Raw genomic sequence first — 22,117 nt, forward strand, 5'->3', positions numbered from 1 at the left:
GATGTTAGCTCAGGGTTAATCTTCCTTAAAAATAAATAAATAAATAAAACAGACTCAGGGGAGGATCTCTCTGCCTATAAGGATGCTGGAGAAGCTCTAAGCTTGGGGAAATAATTAAATAACTACCTCTGTAATTATAGTGGTACCCCTCCCCTCCAACACACAGAGAGAGGTGGCAGTGTTTGTCCCTAGTCAAATTTTCTCCCAAGAGGAAAATCTCTTGGAGGAAACTCCTTTGCTAGGGGATAGAATCAGAGAGAAGAGGTAATACTGAGGCAATTCTGGACTTCAATAACAGACAGACAAGGAGGAAAGAAAAAAGAGAAGGTAGGTTTACTTAGGTCTGAATATGACACCATGATTCACCCCAAAGTAAATCTGTGTCCTTTGGCAGTCTTAAGCCTGCTTCTTGCTCATCCACCCTAAAGCGAAGCTTTTCTGTTGGCACGTTGCCCATTCCAGAAAGCCCACAGACTGCAGAGGAAATCTATGCCAACTACTTAGATTAATCAACGTACTTCTTCATCACATGTATGAACAGGCACCCAAGGGCTACCAGACATTTGAGGACAATCAACAGAGAAGGATCAAGGTGCATAAAGAGAACACCTGGATGGGAGATAAAAGAGATAATATGGGACAGAAGAAAACAAAGTAGTCCACATGATTAGAACTCCTTTCTCTATTCATGGATGTGTCTCTGAAGAGAAACTGCCTCCATGGTTTCTCTAGCTGGCTTACTGTTTTAGATTCCATTGGGGTAGCTCTCAGAGAGGGTGATGACATTGCATACAACACCAATCAATCTCACAATTATAGTGTTGAGCAAAAGGAGCCAGATACAGAAGAGTACAAACCATAGGAGTCCAGTGATGTTAAGATCAAAATCAAACACAAAACTATTCTGCGCTGTTGGGAGTCAGGATAGTGACTATCCTCAAATGGGGGGAAGTGACAGCAAGGGGTTGGAATGTGGCTTAAGAGGTATGGTCAGTCTGTGAAAATTAATTGAGCTGTACACTTTAACATTGATAAAAGCTATATACAATGAATCAAGAAGCCATAACAGTTAAGAACCTTTTATACATTAGACAATATATCATTAGAATGTATAAACAAAAATATTGCAAAAACAAGAAAAATTTTACAAATTGTAAATAATAATGGTAGGATTTAACCACTTCTTTCAGAAATTGATAGCTCTAACAGGAGAAAATGTAGGAATATTGAAGATTTGAGCAATTAAATTAACAAGCTTAATTATGTGTATATGTATATACCCAATAAACATAGAAAAATATTATTTATATAAATATTCAGGGAACATTGTATTATACTACAATAAAATATCTCAATAAATTCCCCTAGGCAGAAATCACATAGACTATATATTTTTTTACTACGGTGCAGTAAAAGTAGAAATTAAAACATATGGATAATGATTGTCTATCTATAAGAATTCAGGAAAATAAATTGAAAAACTGCTAGAATCGACAAGATAATTTAGCAGGATGGCCAAATATAAGATCATATAAGATCAATATACAAAAATTTAAAATTTTCTATATGTCAGAAACCATTAAAAATTATTCACAGTATTATAAATACTATACAATACCTAGGAATAAATCCCAATCAGAATCCTATCAGGAATTACTTTAGTGAACTTGACAAATGCATTGTAAAATTTACTTAGAGGAAGCATATGCCAGAAAAGACAATTTTGAAAACTGTCTTACCTGCCAGACATCCAAAGTTACTACAGAGGTGTACTGTACATTATGATAGACTCTAGCAATATGTGCATATTTAAGTTGAAGTTAATTAAAATTAAATAAAATTAAAAATTCAGTGTCTCAGATGCACTAGTCACATTTTACGTGCTCAATACCCACATGTGGAGATATATATATCTGTGTGTGTATATGTATATAAATACCTACAAACACTTTCTCTCAGCCTATCACATACATATATATATATAAAGTCAGGAGAAGAAACTGCTGACCAGGTCCTGGCTACACAGCCTCTCAGTTGTGAGCATGTCTCGGATGTCTAAGGAACAGCAAAATGACTGGTGTGGCCAGAGTGGCATGAGGAGTGAGCAAGGGAGAAGGGGGTAGAAGACGAGGTCAGAGAGGTGATGGTGAAGGGACAGATCGCCAAGGACAGTGCTTCTCAAACTTTAATGTGCATGGGAATCACCTGGGGGATTTGTTAAAAGCAGGTTTTGATTCAATAGGACTGGGAGGACACATGATCCTGTATTTCAAAGAGCTCCAATGTCAGTGTTTTCAGAAAATGGACCACATTTGAGCACAAGAGTATAGGGTCTTGTAGGCCCTTGCTGGAACTTTAGCTTTTACTCTAAGGAAGATGGGAAACTGCTGGAGGATTTTGAGCAAGAGATTGTGTGATTTGACATTTCAACGAATCAGTCTGACTTTTAAGAATATCATGTACTCAAGAGAGATGAGCAATTTGTTTACCACTCATAGCAGTGTTATTCGTAATAGTCCCAAACTGGAACTAACCCAAATATCCACCAACACTAGAATGGATAAACAAATTATGGTATATTCATATAGAGTAATACAAAAAACCATGGAAAAAGAATGCTACAAGTAACAAAATACATAAATCTCACAGACATAATATTGAATGAAAAAAAAGACACAAAAGAGTACATGCTCATGATCCTTTATACATGAAGCCTTAAAATGGGCAAAACTAACTTACAAGGATATAAGTCTGGATGGTGGTTGCCTTTAGCAGTGGGAGAGGCAGGAGCAAGACTCCTGGGGACTGGAAACATTCTATATACTGATCTGGGTTGTAGTTATACAGGGAAAACATACATAGAAATTCAGAGAGCTATACATGGAAGATTTGTGCACCTCACTATGTCCATGATATACTTCAACATAAGAAGAAAAGAAAAAGTGTAGGGAGCAAGGGTGAAAACAGGGGGAGCAGTTAGGAGATTGTAGCACTAATCCAGGCAGAATATGGCAGTTTGGAGCAGAGTAATAGCAGTGGAAGTGGTAAGAAGTGGTTGGATTCTGAATATGTCTGGAATTTAGAGCTGAAAATGATTTTCTGATGGACTGTATAAAGGGGTAAGAGAAAAAGAAAAGAGTAAGAGGTGATCTCAGGTTTGTAGCCTGAGCACAACATGGTGGTGCCATTTACAGAGTTGGGGAAATCTGCAGGATGAGCAGATTTGATGGATGAGAATGGGATCAGATGGGATGAGAATGAGAAATGGTGATTTGGACATGTTAGTTTGAGATGTTTATGGACATCCAGGTGAATATGTTAAGTAGGCAGTTTGATATATCAGTCTATAGTTATGACTGTAGTCTGGGCTAGAAATATAAATTTGAAGTCATCAGTTATACAGGTGGTATTTGAAATTATGAGACTGGACAAGATCCTCTAGGATGGGTATGGATGGAGAAGAGAAGACAACTGTGATCTGAGCTAGGGCCACTCCAGGAATATGTAGGAGTCAGGGAGAAGAGGAGGCAAAGGAGACTGAGATGGTGTGGTCAGGCAAGTAGGAGGAGAACAAAGAAGTGTGGTTTCCCAGAAAGCAACTAAGGATTGTATTTCAAGAAGGGAGTGATCAGTGATCAACTAAGTTGAGAGTTGTTGAGAAGTTGAGTGAGATGAAGACCTTGATATTGATTAGACATTGATTAGTAAATATCTGAAACTGTGCCCGTCACAAAGTAAGCACTCAAATATCATAGGCTATATGAAGAATATCATGGAGAATATACATTAAAACCTATAGTAAATTCATTGTTCTTGGCAAGAGATCATATCTTTGCAGTGAAGCAAATAAAAGTTCTTCAGAAAGTAGCTCACTCTTCCACTCTTTCCCCCGACTTTTGAGGTTTGGGATTAAAATAAGCAGGTATAGAGAATCTTCTCCACATTTGGACAGCCCTAGGCAACTAGCCTAGCTTTCAGTCACTCCTGGCCCTAAAGATCAGAGAAATGAAGTGTTTTCTTGGCCTGTTCTATAGTTTATAAAGACTGCCCAAACTTGCGATGAACTGTTTCTTTCTGGGGAAATAGGACCGCCACTTATTCAACCTCCCTGTGCTTCAATTTCCTCATCTACAAAATGGGAATGATAATAGTGCCAATCCCATAGTATGTAATGAGGATTAAGCTGTTAATATATACAAAGAGCTTAGGATGGTACTTGGCACATGGTAAGTGCTAAATAAGCATAAGATGTTTGTTATTTTATCGTAGTGATATGAATGTGCTCCATCTAAAGACCACCAGGAGCACACCTATCATCAAAAAAGTAGGGTTTATTAATGTAGTGCAGCGAAGAAGACACACACCATGGGGAACCGTGGGGCATCTCAGTAATGGTATTAGAAACGACTTACAAGGTATGGACTTGTGCTAGGTGATTTAGGGGAAGATTTAAAGACCATCTGGACTCAGTGCTGTCAGGAAGTGGGAGTAATTCCATGATTGGATCTTTTAAGTCTTCTTATCTAGAAGGTAGAAGGAACCAAGCAGGTGTAAGTGGTATATAGTAAAGATGCTGCAGCACTCATAATTAGTCAGCATGTGGGGAGACTTGGTCACTTCTGTAGTTTGAACAATGTTCACGTCTTTGTCTGTTTTCTGACATGATTACAGAGTGGTCTTGTCTCATGGTGGTGATCTGTGAAATTGCTTATGTTCCACAGGAGAACACCGTGGCCCAGCTGATAGTGCCAGGTCCTAGCTTTCAGGGGTGCGTTGTTATTTCTCAGTCTGTATAAAATGCCATGTACTTTAAGGGGGTGATTAAAAGACTCTGGGGAGACTTTCACAGTTTCCTCTGACAACATCTGAGTAATGAATCATCAAGGAGGACCTGGGGAGGTGGGCAGAGAGGGTAAACTGATCTAGGAAAAGTCTGATTGCTTAGTCCTAGGTATGCCCATCATCTCTTCTTTGCAGATGATCCACTCTCTGGAAGCTGTCAGAAAGGGATAGAAATTTAGTGGATTTCCAGAGAGGAAATAGGAAGTGACAAGAGTTTGCTTCTGGTTCTTGGAGGGTAGAGATCTTGGCATGGACTCCAGGATAAAATGTCATTCTCCTTGGTGACCTAAAGCCATTACGAAGCTGAAGTGGAGAAACTTCACAGTAGGTGAAATTGACCTTCCCTGAAGGACAAGGCCCATGGGAGCTCCCAGCCAGAATGTACATTAGGAAAACTGAACTGCCAAAGAGAACTACCAAGGAGGTGTGAGGAGCACTCCTAGGGGCTGAAATGTAAAACACCCAGGAATGTTGGTGTAGTGTGGCCAGAAGCACTAGGAAGGTATCTTTTGGGTCAGATATTCACTGAGGAACTCAGTGGAATCAGAGGGAACCAATGCAGGCTCTCTAGAAGGTTCTGAAACCCTGGTGCCAGCCCTTGTCTGCCTCAGGGCTAGGAAGACGAGTTTTTTTTGTTTGGAATTCTAGCAATTGCCCACTCTGTACCTAGTTAAGTCCTTGTTTATATTTTGTTTGCCTTGGTCCCTATTTTGTAAAATTTTTTGTAATTTTGTTTTACAAAATTATTTACAAAATTGACAAAAAAAAATTTTAAATTGTAAAAATATTTTGTAAAATTATCCAGCAAAACCATGAGACTGCTGAGGGGAGATCTGGATGTGTTGACAGAATTGATCAAGGCAGCCTGATGCTGGACCAATTTCAGAATCCGAAAGATCACAGGAGAGGCCAAACAGCAGCCTTAAGCAGAGAGGGTCAAAGAGGCAAGCTGTGGGGCCTGGAGACTCTCCCTCCTAGGCTCTGTCGCCACAGCGTCCAAGGGCAGAATGCAAATACTCTTACATCATTCTCATCTTTCCTCTACAATGTTTATTCTTTGTGGCATTCCATAACTCACCAAATTAAGTTGGGGTTTGTGGCTTTGGAGTCAGAGAGATCCAGACTTTCAACTCAGTCTCCTGTGGGTATTAGCTGTCTGATCTCAAACACGGAACTCTACACTGCAGTTTCCTCAACGTATAAAATGCAGCCAGTAACACCTACCTTGCAAAGCTATTGTGAGACTTAGAGATGATATTTGTAAAAAGGCAAGCCCAGGATGTAGAAAACAAAGGATGGTGATGGACAGTCAAACCTACATCTATGCTGCCTTCCACATTTCACATCATGTGGGAACATTTGGGGGAAAAATTTTTTAAATGTCTTTGGAATTAAAAAAATGACTAAATCTCAAAAAAAAAAAAAAAAAGCTCTGTTGACTAACAATGTTCAACTGTCAGAAAATTGTAACAAAGAAGACTTTGTTCTTTTGCACTGCTAGCGTCTCCTCATCCTAAATATCAAAGTAGCAGGACTTTCAAAGGACAAAAATTGAAGGATATGCAGCTCACCCCAATAGCCAGAAAAATACTTTGCTGAATTGATATTAGCCACAAAAGGTCTTAAAATTTGGCTCCAATGCTTAAATGTTTGTGTGTGCTTAAATCATCAAGTTTATCTAAAATCATTGATTTGAGGCAACTTTGAATGATGCAACGTAGTTTTGTTTTGTGCTAGATCAAAATAAGATTACTTATCTTTGAAACGATCGCAGTTTATGACATTTGGTCACTCAAGGTGGAATAGAAAACAGCCAAGATGCTCAGAAACATTGCCTGGGAGAAAACGGCTAAGATAACATAAATCGTAACTGACTGCATTACCAATTTTATCTAGATTGTTGCAATGTTTTTTATGAGGGTAGCACACTTTAGCACACTTTTTCATGTTGGAAAATTCTACCAAAGTAGTTCGTCACATGTAATGAGCTGTGCTGTTGGGTCCAAAGATAATGCCACACTGGCCATTCCTTAGGGTCTTTGGTCAGAAGGAGTGATAAACTGGTACTGATTCAGCTCCGTCTTTTTTGCATCACCTTGTGATCAGTGGCAGACATTTCTAAGATTGTCCTCCAGAGTCAAAGGCAGGATCTGTGGCCTTGAAGCAAGGGTAAGGTTGGCCCTTAACTGTGTTAAATCACAAAACAAAGCAAGCAGGCCCACAGGTGTCCTGGAATGTTTACTTGTTTTCGTGCTTTTCCAGCTCAGTTGTCCTCAAGCTTTTATTAAGTCAAGACACACTGAAGCTGGTGACTTATTAGGTTCAGTATAGAATTGGGGAAGGAAAGTTGGTTGGAAAAGCCTTATAGGTAATTTGGATGCACCTGCCCCTTTCCCACTGCTACCATGATGTAGGGGGGTGGGGGCATGTTCCCCTCAACTGGACAATCCCAGACCAATCTCCTCAGCTGCAAGGATGCACATGCACAGATATGAGAAATTGGCCTGGCCTGGGCAGCACTGAACTCACCTCCTAAAACTCTGACATTTGTACTATGGGATCCAGAGGGGAAAAGGCAGCAAATCTCTTGAACAGCCATGCTGGGGAACTAGGGTTTAATAAAACGAGATGTAGGCTGACCACTTTGGAACAAATCTCTTGATTGTTCTATGCCTGTGGTTTTTCTCAGTTTATATTCTAGACATCATAATAACAGTTATATAATCTGCTTTCCTTAGGACTACTCCAGGAAGGGGCTCTCAGGATAAATTAAGTGATACTTGTCAATTGTTATAGATGCTGACAATAAAGACGCTATCATAATTCTGATTAATCTCTTAGGGTTTATATACTCATATAAATTAATTGCCACTGACAATAAGTCCCAAGGATGTATTTCTTATTTCCACAACTTATCCTAAGTTTTATCTTAAAACTCCTACTCACATTTCCTATTCACTGTATCATTACTGTGAGATTATTACATATATATTCATAAGCCAAGCTGTTTAAGATTAACTCACCTTCTCATATTAGTTAATGCCCTGGCTTTTGTATATATTTTATGAATAAACATTTTAAGCAGAAAGAGAAAAGTATTATGTAAAAGTGAAAATTCTGTAGTCAGACTCCCTGGTTTGAATCTTGGCTCTACTACATACTAGCTGTGTGACTTTAGGCAAGCTATTTAACTTTTCTGGGCTTCAGTTTCCTCATCTATGAAATGGGAATAATAGGATCTCCTTATTAGGTTATCATAAAATAAGAGACTACATAAAATGCTCAGAATAGTGGCTGGCATTTAAAAAGCACTTAGTAAAAATTAGCTATTATTATTAGTGATGTTTCTTTATTAAAATAAATTATGAATTTAAAAAACTATCTGCAACATTATATTAAAGAGACCTCACTCTGCCATTTTCATTTTTCCTCTTGGTGGGGTTAGGGGAGTACAATATCCTTTATTTTTCTCCTACCATCTATCCAATAACAAGAAATAGCTGGTTTGAACAATGAACATCTCATAATAATATGAAATAAATTAAAAAAAGACTTCTGTGTATTTTTTATACCTCCTGTTGATTTTTAGTATAGTTACTGTGAAGGGTGTGAGTTTAAAAAAAAAATAGCTCTAACACTTAAGTAATGTTGCTGTAAAATTTCAACAAGGCAAGTATAAATAATTCTAACCACTTTTTCATAACCCTACTCCACAAGACAGTTTCTTCTATAATTTAATATGGTCCCTCAAAATTAATCTGACTTTTTACTTAGAAACAGATATGTGCTAAAAATATTAATTTCAAGCCATATTTGTTTTGAGGCAAGTTTGAACATGAGGACTTTAAAGCTTAAGTCATATGGGTGATTTTCCTTTCTTGAAAAATTTTTCTGTAAAGTGCAAACAAATAAACAAAAAGTAGAATGAGAGTTGCAGCTGTAGACCTCATCCCTTAACATTAGCATCTGCTAATCTATCCACAGGCTTTTGGTAAAAGTGTTTTTTGGCATGTATTATAATAAAAATCAATTCCACCATAAGAGCTGAGTTTAATATTTTCAATTTTTGTACCAAGGTGGGCACAGAGGAACACATCTCTGTCCTCTGGGTCAGGTTGCAGGAACTTTTCAGAATGACTTAGGTTCTGCCATGGCTCTAGAGGGGACACTTGCAAATGTCTCTCAGTGTGTCATGCCCAGTGGAATTGGGAGTGCCTATGAGAGGCAGCGTGGCTGACTGGCTCCATTACCAGGGTTGATTATTTAAAGTGCTAAACACCCTGCAAGTCAGCGGGGAAAGAAAAGCACATGGCTGGCCACAGAATTGAAGCTATAGAGACGAGGAAAGATAAAAAATGACAGAATGAAAAATGAATAATGAAATTAGAGATGTAAGAAAAGAATGAAGTTGTGACTATGAGCAAATAAGAGAGAGGAAAGTAGATAAACGGGAAAGAAGGGAACATTTATTGAGCATCTTATCTGCCATAAAAGCTAGTACTTGGGTATCCTCCCCATCTTAGTGATGAAGCTGAGGCTCAGAGAGCCTATGTCATTTATCCAAGGTCATACAACTGGTAAGTGATGAAGCCAGGGTTGGCCCCAGGTATGTCTCACTCCAATGCCTGTGAACTTCCCATTGCACAAAGAAGAGTAAATCCACAGTCCTTAGTTGTCAGATCCTGGCCTTAAATACAGAAGGCAGCATTCTGGGGCCCAGTTTTCCTTTCTAGATTTCCCATGTGCCACCCCAACCTGCCTGGAAGTTGTGTCATTCTCTCTCTTACTACTCTTCAGTCTCACACATTTCAGAGTAAGAATGTCCCTCCATCAAATGCACTGCCAACATTGTCCCTTGCCAAATAGGCAAGGAATTCAACTGCAAGAATTTTCTTTTCTTCTTTTTCTCCCCAAATCCCCCCAGTACATAGTTGTACATTTTAGTTGTGGGTTCTTCTAGTTATGGCACGTGGGACGCCGCCTCAACGTGGCCTGACGAGCAGTGCCATGTCTGCGCCCAGGATCCGAACCAGTGAAACCCTGGGCTGCCGCAGCGCAGTGCGCAAACTTAAACACTCAGCCACAGGGCCAGCCCCTGCAAGAATATTTTTATAATCATTTACAGGAAAATTTTTAATATAACTGAAATATTTCCTTTTTTCACAAAAAAATCTTTAGTCTATAATTCATTTATAAACTCCCAGAAGACATAAAAATAGACTCAAAGAAATGGAAAAATATCCCCTGTTCTTGGCTAGGATGACTCAACAGTTCTTCCTAAACAAATGTATAAATACATGCAATCACAGTTAAAAAAGTCAACAAACTATTTCATAGATTTGGACAAGTTGATACTAAAGTTTCTATGAAAAAGCAAACATGTAACAAATATTGAAAAGATAAACTACAAGGTGTACTGGCTTAACTAGGTACTAAAACATACTATAAAGCAGCCACAACGACAATAGTGTGGTACTGGCACACGAATAGACAAATTGGCCAGCGGAACAGCGTATCTAGAGACAGACACAAGTCATATAGAAGCTTAGTAAAGGCGACATCTTAAATCACTGGGGATAAAGATGGACTTTTTAATAAATGTTGTAGGTACTACTAAGTAGTCATTTGGGAACAGATAAAATTGGATCTATATCTCACACCATATGTGAGAGCAAACTCCAAACAGATTAGGGATCTAAATATAAATAAATGAAGCTATTCAAGTACCACAGGGAAACAAGGGTGACTAACTCTTTAACCGTGGGAAAGGCTTTCTAAATAGAGATTCAAAATGCAGAGGCAATAAAATAATGGATTGTTGAGGCCAGCCCCATGGCCAAGTGGTTAGAGTTCCGCACACTCCGCTTCAGCTTAGGATCCTGGGTGCGGACCTACTTCACTCATCAGCCATGCTGTGGAGGTATTCCACATACAAAAAATGGAAGAAGATTGGCACAGATGTTAGCTCAGGGCAAATCTTCCTCACCAAAAAAAAAAAAAAAAAAAAAAAAATTAAAAAATAATAAGGATTGTTAATTTAAGTTAATAAAATTAAAAACATTTTTTTCATGGCAAAAACCCCTCCCTAAACAAAGTCAAAGACAAATGACAATCTCAGAGAAGATATTTGCAATGTATTCCACAGACAAGAGGTCAATATCCCTAAAGGATAAAGAACCCTTAGAAACTGAGGGACAGAGGACAAAAACCCAATGAACAGACAATTCACAAAATCAAGATATATGATTTCTCTCAAACATGTGATAAAATGTTCAAGTTCACTCATAATTAAAGAAATGCAAATTAAAACAAGACTGAGATATCATTTCTTATCTATCAGACTGGCAAAAATTAAAAAGCAAAAACTTTTTTAAAAATTAAAAAAAAACATTTTAAAAGTCTTTTTTGGTGGGACTTTGGGAAAACAGGCACTCTCAAATTGGTACAACCCTTCTGAAAGGAAATATGGCAATACCCAACAAAACTACATAGGCACCTGCCTTTGACCCAACAATCCCACTTCTAGAAATCTATCCTGCAGATATACCTCCAACAGTAAAAAATGTGAAAGCACAGAGTTATTTATTGCAGCACTGTTTGTAATAACAAAATATTGGAAATAACCTAAGTACCTGTGGTAAGCAGAATAATGGCCCCCCAAAGAAGTCCAAGTCCTAATCCCCAGGACCTGAGAATATGTTACCTTACATGGCAAAAAAGGAACTTTGCAGATGTGACTATATTAAGGGTTTTGTGATGAGGATATTATCCTGAATTATCCAGGTGGCCCCAATGTAATAAGTGAGGGATGGAGGCAAGAGAGTCAGAGTTAGAGAGAGATGAAGATGCTACACCGCTGGCTTAAAGAAGGAAGAAGGGGACATGAGCCAAGGAATTCAGGTGGCCTCTAGAAACTGGAAAAGGCAAGGACAGGGATTCTTCCCTAGACTCTCCAGAAGGAAATGCAGCCCTGCTGACACCTCGGTTTTCATCCAGTGAGACTCATTTCAAACTTCTGGCCTCCAAAACTGTAGGATAATTAATTTGTGTTGTTTTAAGTCACTAAGTTTGTGATAATTTGTCACAGCAATAGGAAACTAGTATAGTGCCCTAGTAAACATAATTTGAATAAATTACTATATATCCACACAATGGAGTACTATGCAACTGTCAACAAAATGAGGAATATCTCTGTGAACTGATTTGGAGTGAATATATTGTAGAAAATGACAGCCGGGTTTCTCATTGTCTGAGAAAAAACTTACAAATAAAGAAAGGGGAAAGCCTAGAATGAAACATCATACTGGATTGGAATCAGAGGTATCAGCATGAATTCATAGTTTAGAATATATATACTTACAGGTAGACATGGAAATAGTATAAGTGTGTGTATATGCATGGTTTGTATATGTGCACGTCTTTGCTGAGAAGATCTAAGAACAATGGTCATAGCAATAAGCATAGCTAGAGCCAAGATCTTTACTTCTAAATACCATTCTCTAATAAAAGGAACTAGGACTTCTTGAATAAGTGATTAGTTCCAGGCCTGTGGCAGGGGCAATCTATATGGAATATCTTATCATCACAGAAAATAAGCAAGTAGTCAAAAAAGGATGGAATATGCCAAAAGGACATAGGAGCCAACTGGAAGGAGTTCCCAATAGCCAAAGCTGGAACAAACTTAAGGCACAAAATAAATAAGGATGGTACTAGATGATAACCTATATGATAAAATGTCCATAAGAACACATTGATATAAATAATTGAGTAAATAAATACATGGAGAAGGGGACAGCTTTTCCAATGAACATATATAGAAGGAATGAAGGAGACACAAATCATCATTAGGCAAACACCACAGTAATAACTGTTGCATGTAAGATCCCACCAATGAATATTAGGGTGTGGACATCTTTAGCAGGCCAGTGTTCTACCTACCACATACATACACACAAACATCTGGTTATTTGCACCATACATCACCATCTACCCACCAAATTAGATGAGAACTTCCTTGAATATAGAGCCTTATACTTTACACATTTCTGAATCCTGCCTAGCATTTAGCACATTATTTTATATATATTAATACTATATTTTTAAATTTATAACTATATGTCATTTGCTTAACACCAAACTCTAACAATATACATATAGGTCAAAGGCTGACTCTCGTATTATGTTTTGTTTTTTTAACCTTTAGTTTGTTGCCTGCACACAGTAAAGAACAAAGAAACTGATTGACTAATCTTTATATGGACCATAAGTGCCTTGCCCACATAGTATGATAGCACAGCAAGGACCTATGGAATCTTTTCTTCCCTCATTCTTTCTGCTTTCTGCTTCCAGTTTCCACCCTATTGTATAACATCAAAATGCTTTTCCAGCCACTCAGGTGATATAAAATTAGTTTAGGTGTGCCATCTAGTGGCATTTTAGCGAAGTACTCATTTTCGCCTCAGTGATACTTTGCTGAGCGTAGACACCCATCCACCAGCCTCAGTAACAGAGGCCGGACAAAGCAGTGGGAAACTGAAGGTTGCTGATGATCTGAAAACATCATTATAACTAGTAGTGTGAATCCCCTCCAGCTCAACTTGAACCAAAATTGTTAATAAAAAAAAAGGAAACTTTTTTATTTGAAGCCTTTTATAAATTTCTATTAACCAGACTCCAGTGATTGATTTAAGTTCATGATGAACTTACCTAAATTGAAAACTTATTTGGTTCCATCTCCAATATACAGTATATTTAATCACTGGTGGTCATCCCTTACACTTATGTAACATCATTGAAAAGGAAAGAGCAAAGGTTTTCAACCCAGGCTGTGCATTACAGTCCATCCGAGAGCTTAAATCAACATCTGCCAGCCACGAAGAGATCCGATTGATCTGGGTGGGACCTAAACATCCGAAAGCCCCTGGGTGAATCGAATGTACAGCCAGAGTTGAGAACCTTGTCACTGGTATAAGATGTAGCTGAATCTCTAATTCTGGTCCTTTCCTCCGAAAGAAACAAACAATAATATGGAATTATTGAGTTACGATTTATCTCTTTTTTTTCACCAAAAAAAAAAAAAAAAGTAGAACTAACAAAAACCTACTGGGAAAAGGACTCTAGTTAATAGGCTTTTCTTTAATAAAAGTTTTGCTTTATTTCTCCTATTTACTCTTTTTATCAAGATGCCATTAAATAAGAAAAAAACCAAAAGATATGCCATCACAGGCTAAAGATATTAGCGGGCGTGGTGTTTCAATCAGGATTTTTAAAACTTTCCCCTTTGAGGGGCCAGCCCCGTGGCCGAGTGGTTTAAGTTCGCGTGCTCCACTTCGGTGGCCCAGAGTTTCTCCAGTTCGGATCCTGGGTGCAGACATGGCACCGCTCATCAGGCCATGCTGAGGCGGCATCCCAGATGCCACAACTAGAAGGATGCACAATTAAAAATATACAACTATGTACCGGGGGTGCTTGGGGAGAAAAGGGAAGAACAAAATCTTTAAAAAAAAAAAAAATTTCCCTTTGAAAAACTTTCAAAGACATGTCCTCTTCTACCCCAGTGTCCCATTGCTTCCATTTACAGTCCTGCTCAGTCCTAGGGGCTCTAGGACAGAAGGTCAATTCCAGTCCATTGCAGGACAGAGCAATGGCTCCAGCTGAGGCTGAAAGAATGATGCCCCTGAACCCCAGTGCTCTCCAGATGCCAGGGGTGCACAGGGGAGGAAGCAGTACCAATTGTGGGTTGAGGAGGTGAAGGGCAAAAAGTGGTCCTTGCTCCTTTGTGCTCTCCAGTCTCTCCCAGCTGAGAGAGAGCATAATCTCCTGAAACTATTAAGATAACCTCTGAAGTACCTATGTTAAATTCTTTGGTCTGTGTTCCCACAGGGAAAAAAAGCACTGGAATTCAACTGACAGAATTTGAGCAAAGTTTGCAGTGAGGAAGGAAGGAAAATTAAAGCAAGCTTTGAGCTGATTCAAGATAGCCCAGTTGTGTCCCCCACATATAAATGTATAATGAAATCGATATGTTACTTGCTTATATTGTAAATATTCATAGTGATGAAAGGACATTCTGCCATTCAGGGATTCCCTGACCCTGATTCCAGATGGCCTAACAGAAGCAACATAGAATCCCAGGGGGAAAAAGAAAAAAACCACAGCCCATCTCCAGGAAGGCCATTTCCCAGTATAGCAGCGCCACCTGCCGAACACTCGCACCAAATACATCTGTATTAGTTTCTTGGTGCTGCCATCAGGAAGTACTGCAAAGTGGGTGGCTTATGCAACAGAAACTTATTGTTTCAGTTCTGGAGGCTGGAAGTCCGAAATTAACGTGTCAGTAGGGCTGGTTTCTTAACAGGGCTGTGAGGGAAGGATCTGTTCCAGGCTTCTCTCCTTGGCTTGTAAACGGCCAACATCATATTCACATGGCACTCTCCCAGTATGCATGTCTCTGGGACCAAATTTCCCCTTTTTATAAGGACATCAATCATATTGGATTAGGGCCCACCCTAGTGACCTCATTTTAACTTGATTAACTCTGTGAAGACTCTGTCCCCAAGTAAGGTCACATTCTGAGGTAGTGGGAGTTAGGGCTTTAACATATGAATTTAGGGTAGACAAAATTCACCCCATAACATCCCCTTTCAAAAAGGGGAGGCAGCTGTTGGCCTACTACCGAGCTTTTGTTAAGGATGAACACCTGACCCAAGGGGGCCTTATGACTCTCAGGCCTGACATCCCGATTTTGGAGTGGGTCAACAAGCACCCGACAACCACAAGGAAAGGGCCCATTTGCTGGTAAAATGAAAATATACTTGAGGGTATGGCTGGCTTGGCCCTATTGTCATCTCAGTTTTGTATAGAGGAGTAATAGCTACCCCTTTGGGAAAAACTTTATTCCCCACTCTGCCGCCTGAAGCAACGCTACTGGCTCAGTAGGGCCCTTGGATTCACAGAGATTCTCCTAAATGCCCAGGCCTCGTTCATCTTTGGTTCAACTAAGCTGAAAACTTATGGTGCCAACAGTGTTTCTGCCAGTTTGACCTCAGCGCCAGTTATAGTGGTCGATGGGATCAGTGGACAGAAGTCAAGGCTGTTCTCAAAGCTCTGGTAGGTCGGGCTGAGGGGCAGGTAGTTGAGAGCGGCAATAAGCCATGAGCCCTGAATGTCCCAGCACATTCTTGCTGGGTAGGCCAAGAATGCAAGGCTCAGACTGCTCTTTGTTCAGGCTGTTTCTCTGGGCTGTGTTTGCAGTGAACAACCTTGAGGAATGAGGTAACCCCTTCCACCAACTCCACCAGCTCCCCACTCACTATAAAAGCAGCAGATTCCCCAAACCCAGGGTTCCTCAAATGTGCCACAAACCCACTGAGTGCACTACACCTACTTAGGCCCAAGTTTATCACCTCTGTGAGGCTTGAGGGGCATGGGGGATTGACACCAACCTCATGCTCATGCTGCTTGCTGTGCTATGAGTAATAAAGTCCCCTCTCTCTGACGTAGGTGTCTCCTGTGTTCTGCAGCATCCATGAGATAGTATCAGGCTAATGTGTCAGCTTGCAAGTAGGGTAAAATCCCAAACCCTTCACACACCCTGACTTCATGAGGACTGACATAAGAGTAAAAGCCCTATAGCTTCCGGAGGGCTTGGACAAGGACTCTCTGAGCATGTGACATATTTAACTGGTTCAGACACCTAACGTTTGGTCTCCCTTAGGTGACTTTGCTCTGTAACAATAATTCAGTTGCCCATTCTTTCAATTATTCCATTCCTCAAAAAGAAGTTTTTACACTGCACAAGACACTCTGATCACTTTTTTTTTAAAGATTGGCACTTGAGTTAACATCTGTTGCCAATCTTTTTTTTTTTTCTTCTTCTCTCCAAAGCCCCCAGTACGTAGTTGTATATTCTAGTTGTAAGTGCTTCTGGTTGTGCTATGTGGGAGGCTGCTTCAGTGTGGCTTGATGAACAGTGCTAGGTCCACATCCAGGATCTGAACCAATGAACCCCTGGGCCACCGAAGCGGAGCATGTGAACTTAACCACTGGGCCATGGGGCCCATCCCTGATCACTTTTTATTAGCAATAACAACAACAGCAACAACTAATACTTATAGAGTGAGAGTCGTTGTCCTAAAGACTTGAGCCTTTGTTCTGTATACTCTCTGTAAACTATCATCTTTACTCCTGAAAACAACACTTGAAGAGGATACTGTCACCTCCAGTTTACAGATTAGGAGACACAAGTCATAGTTGGTCAGGGGCAGAGGTGGGATTCAAACCCAGGCAGTCTGGCTTTAGTCCTCACTTTGAACCACTCACTATGGTCTCACAGTAGGACCGTCTCCTCCCAGGGCCAGAATGAACCACAGAGGCCTAGAGATCTTTGTCTGAAATCTTAGGAAAACAATTCTGGTCAAACTTTTAATACTTCATTTTGACATATGACATTTTAAAATACTTTTTGACAACTTATATTAGGCAATTAGACAGTCTTCTACTTTGCTCTGATCTTTTCTATCCAGCCTATGTATAAACCCAGTGTCAAGTTTTCACACTCTGTATTAATTTCCTATTGCTGCTATAACAAATTATCAAACTTAGTGGCTTAAAACAATAGGACAAATTTATCATCTCATAGTTCTGGAGGTCGAAGTTCCAAATGGGCTGGTGGGACTGTGTTCCCTCTGGAGACTCTAGGGGGAGAATCCATATCCTTGCATTTCCAGCTTCTAGAGGCTGCCTGAATTCCTTGGCTCATGGCCTTTTACTCCATCTTCAAAGCCAGCAGCGTAGCATCTTCAAATCTCTCTCTCTGATGTTTACCCTCTTGCCTCCCTCTTTCCCTTATAAGGATCCCTGTGATTACACTGGGCCTATCCAGATAATCCAGGATCTTCCCCATCTCAAACTCCTCAACTTAATCACATTGCAAAGTCTCTTTTACCATGGTAACATATTCAGAGGGGATCAGGATGGAGATATCTTTGGGGAGGGGCCACAATTCTGCCGACCCTGGACTCTAAGCAGTTATTTCTTTCCGCAGTATAGACATTTTTACACAAATACCTGGATTGGAGATTTAAACAAGCCCATTCACCAGATAAATAACAATCCATTTCATCTTGGCTGTGAGGACAGAGCTCCCAGAGCATTAACCTTTTGGGTCAAAGAGAACATACTGCTGGAACACATGTGGCAGAAACTTGAACCACTGTAACAACATAAAAGCTTAATCATTTGAAAATGTACCTGAAGTCGAGCATTCATAAGCATGAACTCCTGTTGGTTTTTCATGTTTTCATTCATAGATTTTGAAAATATAAACCCCATCTTGACCTAAAATGTAAAAAAGCAAAGACGCTTAAAACAATATATTCTACATGCATCCTCATATGCTCTGCTTTGAGCTACCATGAGCATATAACAACACACACACAAAATTTCTGACCTGGGAAAACCGTGTGGATTCTAGTCTTTGCTCCTAACTAGCTCTCTGGCCTTAGGCAAACTTAACCAGCCTGGCCATCATTTATTTACCTAAGACCAGCTGATTGAACTAGATGATTCTAAAATCTTCTCCTGCTCTAAAGTATATGGCTCCATGTTTCCTGATTTTGCTTCCTACTGTAAATCTTGAAGAACTGAATAGTTTAAAACAAACCAACCCAAAAAAACCCTCTCTTTTTGTGAGGGACAGGGTGGATACCATCCATCCTTTTACTTCTATGCAGTCTCATGAGAGAACTTTTGCTTCCGAGGAGCGGTGAGTCAGAAGATGCTTTGTGCCCCTCGGGGGCGGGTTTCTCTGTGCTCCTTGCATTTGTGTTTCAGGAAGTTTTGGGTGTCTCAAGGTCACTGGACCAATACTCTTCCCGTAATCCCTGCCCCTATCCTACACACTCCCTATTTCCATGCACCCATTGCTGACATCCCTTGGCCATCCTCCTCTAGCTTCACCTTTGTTCTCTTTAAGCTATTACTGAAGTTCTCAAAAGGGGAAAAACAGGAGACTTAAATGTCGTGGGAAACCCAATTTTTAAAAGAATACTTAGTATTGTCTATCTTATTTATTTACTTAAGAAGTTAAGTAGGCTGTCACTTCTAGGTGAACCAGAACTCAAATTTTTTGTTCTTAATCCACTTGGGTAAGTACAGAAGACCTTCAGTTAGTTGTTGATTTTACTTTCAGAAGACTGCAAAACTCAGGGAAGTTACAACTGTTCTACCTTCCTCAACAATGTTGCTGATTCTCTTTGATAGGCTGTAGAGCAGGCTTGTGAACCTCAGGTCAGAGTGGCAAGTCATAATGCTTTCTATCCAGGATTCACAGAATTCTGCAGGAAGTCCAGAAGAGCTCCTATTTTCCATATCCTTATCAGGAAACCCTGGGTTCTGACTAACTGGGGAGAAGACAGGGGAGAGGGAGGGCATTTCATGCCACGTGGAATGGGTTATCCCTGCTAATGGGGCTCCAGGTGAGTGGGAACCGCAAGCCAGACTTCAGTGGCTTCCCTGTATTCTGGCCAAAGATGCACCCTGTAATTACAGGGACCTCTGAGCCAGAGTCAGCTTCAATGCTGGGCACAGGCAACCACTCACCAGAGAGAAGGGGTGCAGCCCTGAACAGGCCTGGGAGGTCATGAGGTTTCTCTCCCTCTCTGCCACTGCCCCACTGCATCCTATGACCAGAGTTAGAGGCTACCAAGGGTGGGAAGATCTAGCAGAAGTTCTCTCCTTTTCTCCAAACTCTGACAGGCACATGTCAATTGTCTCCTACAGCAGAGCTTGCTTGAAGGCAGGAGCAATATATTACCCATCTTGGCAGTCTCCATGGTGTCTCTTTCCCATAAATGTTTGCAGAAAGCATGAGTGATACAAGAGAAAGCATGGCTCAGGCCATTTGCCATTTCTATTTGTCCTCTGCACATGGAAGTAGATGATTGAGTTTTTACATATCCTGCAAACATTTATAAAGAGAACAACTGTCCTTTAATCCCGTTCCTACACACACCCTGCATGTCACAGAGCTGTGTCTCTGACAGTGCCCCTATTTATAGAGGGTAGGATCCCCCCTGAAATGCAGGGACAGTCCTCATGTCAGCCATCTAAGGAAGAGAAACTACTTGGAAAGTTAGGACCTAGGCTTACCTCTTTCTGGGCTTTGCTTTCTTGTAGTCTGGATGTTTTATGTTAATGACACTCCTCAGAGTTAAAGCTGGAAGCCAAGCAGGTAGAAGAGCTTACCCGCGTCCTCTGCGGAGACCAAACCTGTAAATGATTGCACCACACCTTGTCAACTATGCCCTGGAGTTCAGTATTTTCAACCTTCCTCTCCTTCCCCACCCTATCAAAGCCATTTTCCAAAGTACGGAGGTTCCTCAGAATACTCCCAGCTTTCACTCTCCCAGATACACAAAATATGAATCAGAAATGATGACTACAGTTAACGCTACTGTATGATACATAGGAAAGTTGTTCAGAGAGTAAATTCTAAGACTTCTCATCACAAGGGGAAATTTTTTTTTTTTTATTGTATACACATAAGATGATGGGTGTTAGCTGAACCTATTGCAGTAATCATATGGCAATTATGTAAATCAAACCATCATGCTGTACGCCTTAAACTTATACAGTGATGTATGTCAATTATTTCTCAATAAAACTGGGGGGAAAAAAGAAGCAAGAGTGACCTTGCAATAGAAATAACTTTGAATTCAGTCAATTGCATAAGTCTTTCCAAAATTCCAAGACTTTATCATTGGTGACAAATGTCTTGCTACTTACAGCTTAGACACCAGTGTGTCTCAGAGGGCTGAGAATGCTGATTTGGTTCCCTTTTGCCTTCATTTTGCCTTTGATTACTCCTTAGACCTTAGAAAGGGCTCCTTCATGCCCCAGCCCTGCCTCAGCAGTGCTGTAGATTACAATGGAAGGGGTATTTCTGAGGACTGTTGGGACTGCAAGTTCCAGGCAGCCTTCTTCCAGTCACCCCTGGGGACCCGGATTTGATTTTACTTACTAAAAAAAAAAGGCTAATTCCATGACCCATCGTGACCTCTGTCATTCAAATTTCCGCACTGACTCATTTCCTGATCAAATGACACATTATCTACATTTATGACTGGTTGCATAATTACAATCATTTTCAACAAGTCTTTATGTTCCATTCAAACTAGACCTCTTCGCCTGCAAATTCCAGCACCGAACCCACAGCTTCCAGGAGGTTTCCCCTAATTTAACTCCACCCGCGCTCCCTGGACCCAATTACTGTCACTTGGGAACTTCCTGCAGTGGTGTGCTGATTTCCGTGATAATGCTCTGCTTTCTTTCCCCAGCTCGATTACATTACAGGAAAGGCCAGAAGTCCTCGCGACGGCAAGAGACTCTTCTGAGCAGGGGGTGGCTCTAGCGGTCAGCACTAGGGGCTGGAGGAGAGCCAAGGGCGGGCGCTAAGGGGGTTGGGGGCGCCCAGCCCGGCTGGGCAAGCCCGGGGCCCCGGAGCTCAGCGCTGCAGACGCGGCCGCACGGACCCACCCTCCCACCCACCTGCGGCCGGCCGGTCCCGCACGGCCGGCGCTCACTCACTGGACAGCGGGCGGCGGAGGCGCGGGGACACCGGGATAGCAGCAGAGGCCTACCAGCCCGGGGTCCCCTATACCTCAGCAGTGACCCGGCCTCGCCCAGAAGAGCCTCGGGATTGGCTGGCATGATAGTAGATTCCGAGCCTCAGCCAATCAGCGCAGCCCTTGGCTTCCTTAAAGGGCCCGCATGCCTGACCACAGGCCTCGCTTTCTGGCCAGGCCCCTAGACGGGCAGGTCAAGGAGGCAAATTCAAAGCTGCAGCCACTCAGCTGTCAGATTTTGAGGGGAGGCAGAGGAAACAGAATGGAAATCTCAAAGGCCTCAGTGCGGTTTTCAGTTACCCGCGTATATGAGGAATCCATGCTCCAGCGCTGAGCTAAGCTTCAATAGCCCTGGATAATGAGCTATCTCCCTGTTATTCTCCAGAAATAGCGCCAACGACCACTGTTGAGTCAGTTTCTGAGAAGAGAATGTGTCTCATGAAGGGTTGTCCCTTATATCCACAGTTATAAACATTTTTAAGGGCTTTTCTATTTGCAGAATAGGTTTAATGTTGAGGGTGGACTTTTTTCTCTCTCCATTTGAATCTCAACACAGCTTATTTAATCTATTAGAGCCTCAGTCTCCTCATCTGTTAAATTGCCTCTATTAAAATGGCAAAAAGGTTAAGACAGGAAATGAAAAGGAGCAG

The 22,117-nt window shown here is 40.9% G+C and overlaps 1 protein-coding gene across 2 annotated transcripts in view; it reads right to left on the bottom strand.

Annotated features, from left to right (window-relative positions):
- PLGRKT (plasminogen receptor with a C-terminal lysine) overlaps positions 1-21,519 on the bottom strand; it is a 40,150-nt gene extending 18,631 nt beyond the window's left edge. The window contains exons 1-3 of one of the 2 annotated variants that reach the window (XM_046664692.1): positions 21,430-21,519; positions 19,993-20,112; positions 18,094-18,180 (exon numbers count right to left, since the gene is read on the bottom strand). In XM_046664692.1, the coding sequence (XP_046520648.1) occupies positions 18,094-18,174 (81 nt within the window). In that variant the 5' untranslated portion in view covers positions 18,175-18,180; positions 19,993-20,112; positions 21,430-21,519. Of the gene's footprint in view, positions 1-18,093; positions 18,181-19,992; positions 20,113-21,390 lie in introns of both variants that reach the window. The other variant, XM_046664691.1, reaches the window with a different exon arrangement.
- Positions 21,520-22,117: the final 598 nt, after the last annotated feature.

This window comes from Equus quagga, chromosome 6 (genome assembly GCF_021613505.1).
Source record: "Equus quagga isolate Etosha38 chromosome 6, UCLA_HA_Equagga_1.0, whole genome shotgun sequence".
Lineage (NCBI taxonomy): Eukaryota > Metazoa > Chordata > Mammalia > Perissodactyla > Equidae > Equus > Equus quagga.